The sequence below is a fragment of the Octopus bimaculoides genome, chromosome 6, assembly GCF_001194135.2.
Source record: "Octopus bimaculoides isolate UCB-OBI-ISO-001 chromosome 6, ASM119413v2, whole genome shotgun sequence".
Lineage (NCBI taxonomy): Eukaryota > Metazoa > Mollusca > Cephalopoda > Octopoda > Octopodidae > Octopus > Octopus bimaculoides.
The window spans coordinates 107,892,544-107,897,189 of NC_068986.1; the positions used below are offsets into that span (position 1 = coordinate 107,892,544).

General features: G+C 38.3%; 2 protein-coding genes across 3 annotated transcripts in view; both read right to left on the reverse strand.

Annotated features, from left to right (window-relative positions):
* The window catches only part of LOC106867978 (zinc finger protein 879), a 15,594-nt gene that overhangs the window by 3,325 nt on the left and 7,623 nt on the right, over positions 1–4,646 (reverse strand). The window contains exon 1 of one of the 2 annotated variants that reach the window (XM_014913057.2): positions 1,110–2,617. The exons of the other annotated variant lie outside the window; for it this stretch is intronic. The gene's annotated coding sequence lies outside the window, so the exon portion shown is untranslated. Of the gene's footprint in view, positions 1–1,109; positions 2,618–4,646 lie in introns of those variants that run through there. 2 annotated transcript variants of the gene reach the window in all.
* The window catches only part of LOC106867982 (zinc finger protein 454), a 13,286-nt gene continuing 9,387 nt past the window's right edge, over positions 748–4,646 (reverse strand). The window contains exons 2-4 of the mRNA XM_052968503.1: positions 4,234–4,473; positions 3,483–3,504; positions 748–943 (exon numbers count right to left, since the gene is read on the reverse strand). Of these exons, the coding sequence (XP_052824463.1) occupies positions 748–943; positions 3,483–3,504; positions 4,234–4,473 (458 nt within the window). The remainder of the gene's footprint in view (positions 944–3,482; positions 3,505–4,233; positions 4,474–4,646) is intronic.

Here is a 4,646-nt window from a genome sequence, read left to right on the forward strand (position 1 = left end):
GAAATCTGTTTCCTTCCTCAGTCTCCAGATGAAAGAGAGATGAGAAGAAAACATGACATGTGTAAAGAATCAAATCATTGTTATAGATATACTTGATACTGAAGAATTACCAAAAACCTATTCCTGCTGTTTGGGACAGTGTTTAAATAATACCCTGTTGGAGGTAGTGTCATGGGCCCAGGGTGACTCGATTATTTCCGCTCAGTATCAATGTTTCACATAATTCTAGGCAGCAAAGTTTCAAACATTACATTAAATCCCTCCAATAAGAGAAATATTTTCTGACAGATAAAAGCATTCGTTGAATACTACTGCATCATTTTGATAAACTGTAAGTCAATAGAACCGTCAAGTATTTATTTTGAAAACAATTTCGTAATACACCAGTGTACTAGAAACTAGATATACTGCCTAATACGTATATATTTTCATGTCTGTTTAGAAGGCAGTGAATTAGAAAAATTGTAAGCGGTGTATATATTCTGGATTTAAGGACACCGACTCAAAAATCTAGCTAGATTACTGTGCCTATCATATCTCCTAAGTACCAAGAACTGGTATCGATTTCTCTTTCCAGCGATCAGATAAACGAAAGGGGGTAATCCTTCGATATAACTCGACAAAACCAAAACAAACACTCGGCTGTTTCCATGACAATTCGACAATTCACTTCGAATGTCTTCGTGAGTGTTACTGAAATGGAACGAGGAGGAGAAAGGTAGTGGGTTGTGTGTGCGTGGTTCGTGCTTAGCCGTCAGGGAGATATCCAAAGTGAATTGTCGAGTTGTCACGGAAACAGTCGAGTGTTTGTTTTGGTTTTGTCGAGTTACATCGAAGGAACGGCCGTTCACGGCCAAGTAAATTTTTTGAAACAACTCTCCAGTCACGGGAAAGTTTCTGATATTTACCAGCAAATGTGTACCTGGTCACAGAACCATCACACCTATCCACGTCAGAGGCGAGACAACATCAAACAAACGAAATAACAGCAATTTACAAGGGAAAGGGCGCGTTAATTGGGTTGACTCTTAATTAAAGGAAAGCCTTTTACATCGAACCACGATGCAAAGCAATTATCCTATATTAAACACATACAAACGTTCTCTTACCTTAATACATTGCTTCTCCTGAATAACAACCCATTGTTAACATCAAACATAGACAACAGCTGCTAAACCATTTATAGCACTTGCCATAACGACTCAGCTTCGGTAAATCTTCTGAAATAGATTACGACGGCGGTGTTATATGAATTCTATTGGTCACTTCAAGTCACGTGATCTGCAGACTAAACTTTCTTACGTTCTTTATTTGTCAGAAGAGTTTCACTTGAAGTAACCGGCAACGGTTAGCGTGGAATATTTTCTGTTGTATAGCTGTTGTATTGGTGGAGGCGCAATGGCCCAGTGGTTAGGGCAGTGGACTCATGGTCATAGGATCGCGGATTCGATTCCCAGACCGGGCGTTGTGAGTGTTTATTGAGAGAAAACACCTAAAAGCTCCACGAGGCTCCGGCAGGGGATGGTGGTGAACCCTGCTGTACATTTTCACCACAACTTTCTCTCACTCTTACTTCCTGTTTCTGTTGTGCCTGTAATTCAAAGGGTCAGCCTTGTCACACTGTGTCACGCTGAATATCCCCGAGAACTACGTTAAGGGTACACGTGTCTGTGAAGTGCTCAGCCACTTGCACGTTAATCGCACGAGCAGGCTGTTCTGTTGATCGGATCGACTGGAACGTAATCTTTGGCGTGAAAAACCTTCAGTTTTCACAGAAGATATTCATTCTACACTTGTATTGCATCCCATCTTTTCAGGGCTAAAATTGAATTTGGAGAGATTCCTCTTCACGCGAAGTTCTTTTATCAAAATATGGAATATCAATGAAAAAAACAGACACTTTTTTCCCATTAAGATCAAATTGAAATTTTTGGGAAATACGGAAAATGCACGTCGACTTTAAAATTAGTTAAAGATATTATCAAAGATTTCTGGTTGCTTTTAAACCTTAAACACCTCTAGAGTTGGCCTGTTTGTTGGTAGAAAATTGTGCACGTGATTGCTGAAGATATTTTCCTGACTAGTTAAGACTGTAGGAAGCCTTTTGGAAACAAAAGCGTACTTAGATTGAGTACAAATTGATATAGGGTTAACAAAGTGTTTAGAAGGTAAAATTAGATCAAGAGGAGGCTCATTTGTACAGAATATAGAAGCATCATTTCGATTGTAACCAAAATTTGGTAGCTCTCTGCACATGTCTGAGCATTTGAGAAGTGGAAATATTTCGGAGTTGTCCTTTCAGAAGTTGCTTATCATTAGAAATGTAAACATTAATTAAAGATAAATTCATAAAAACAGGGCGAGAGAAAAAGGGAATATTTCTGTGGTTGTGACTGGAAGTAACTGAAAGGGACTTTGTTAGAGTTATTGCCCTTGGCATGTTTGCGGGGAAACTATGGTACTCCGGGCCATCGTCTTTGTGTGTGCATGGTGGAATTGAAGATTGAAAAGGTAAAGTTTGGTGAGAATTGAAGATTGAGAATGGGGTATATTTGTGTGGGGTACTGGCAGAAGGTAACTGAAGGGACACTTTGTCAGAGTTATTGGACTTGGTAAATTTGCAGTAAACAGATATTTTAGGACTAGGCCTGTGTGCGTGTGCATGGCGGAGTTTAGAAACTGAGTAAGGATTATCTAGTTTGCAGGGACGGGTGGTTTGGTTCAAGCATTCTAGTTGTTGTGTCTGAACGGCTGTAGTGATGCTATGGGTAAAAAGCTTTCAGGGCCATGTGGGATAGGGATGGACATACACCTAAAAGAATGAGTGCAGTCACCAGCTTTGATCTTTCTGATGGATCAACAGTGAAACACGACTTTCCACTTATTGATGATTAGCTTTTCTCCTCCTTCACCTTCCACCAGTATATAGTCGTCATGTTTCTCTTCCATACCTCACTACACCTTATACTATACGCTACACCCCTAACTTTACACTTTATCTGTGGGTTCATCCTACACACTATACAGTTGCTCTCCTTACAGGTGGTTCATTCAAATGCATACGTTTCACAGATCTGGTATTTTATGGAGGTCTCTGGCCTTTTTACTACTTTAATCCATAGATTCATTTTATCTAAGGTTTTCCCAAAAACATATGCTAGTTCACCTACAAGGATATCATCTACGACCATAATACTCTGGTAGTTTTAGGTATCATACCATGAGTTAGTTGGCCTTACCTATCGATCTTCATCCTTTCCATGCTATTCCAGGATTTACTTGTCTATAGGGGACAGATCCCAATTTGCATCATTCTCTATGATGGCCTTGTATTTAGCCCTGGCTCCTTTCTACACTTTAATACTATCTCTTCGACAGCAGCTAGGTAACTGTGTGCAGTGGATGGAGTATTCTGTGTCTCCCTAATTCTGTTGCTTTGCTAATAGTATTAGTAGTAGTAACAACAATTTTCTCACTCTAACCATATTGTATGATACATGTGACCTAACAAGTAACATCAAAAATGAAAAATTTACAACTTCCAAAGAATACACAAAACATTTTATAGACATTTACAGCACTTTAATAACATTCATATACATAAATTCTTTAAAGAATAAAAAGTTTTGAATGGTACATCAATGCACTACAATAAAAACAATGGGCTATATATCTGTTGTAATTTAGTCATCCATAGTCTGATGATATTTTGGAATAAAATTCTTTCTTATAATATGCTTTCCTACAAAAGTCAGTGGAAAGGTTTGTCTCCATCATTAACAGTACATTTATGAGTAGATATATAATCACTGCAACTAAATGATTTACCACAAATAACACAGCTGTATGGTTTTTCCCCCGTATGAGTATGATTGTGTCTTATTAAACACCTCAAGTTAGAAAATATTTTGCCACAGATTTTGCAAATTTCCAGTGTGCAGGTCTCTTTGTTTTTTAAGCTTCCACTATTGGAAAATTTCTTCCCACAAACTTCACAGTGATATGTGTAATGTTAGACCAAATTTTTCAGGAAATGCTTTCCCGCAGATTTCACATTGGTGTCGTTTTTCCCCTGGGTGACCACGTTTATGCCTTATTAAGGTACCTCTGTTTGTAAATCCTTTCCCACAAACTCACCAGTATGAGTGTGTTTATGAACTAATAGGACAGATTCTTCAGAAATGCTTTCCCACATATTTCACATTAGTTATGGCTTTTCTCCTGTATGAATACGGTTATGTTTTGTTAAGCTGCTCTTATGTGAAAATTCTTTTCCACATATTAAACAGCGATATGGTTTCTCTCCTGTGTGAATACGTCTGTGTCTTTTTAAACTACCATTTACAGAAAATGCTTTGCCACAGACTTCACAGTGATGTGGTTTTTCTCCAGTATGAATACGTTTGTGATTTCTTAAGCTGCTGCGATCAGAAAAGTCTTTTCCACAAACTTCACAGTGATATGGTTTCTCTCCTGTGTGAATACGTTTGTGTAATGTTAAAACATATTTTTCAGCAAATGCTTTTCCACAGATTTCACAGCGGTGTCGCTTTTCCCCTGTGTGAGAACGATTGTGCCTTATTAAGGTACCACTAGTTCTAAATCTTTCCCCACATACTTCACAATGATATGGCTCCTCTCCAGTA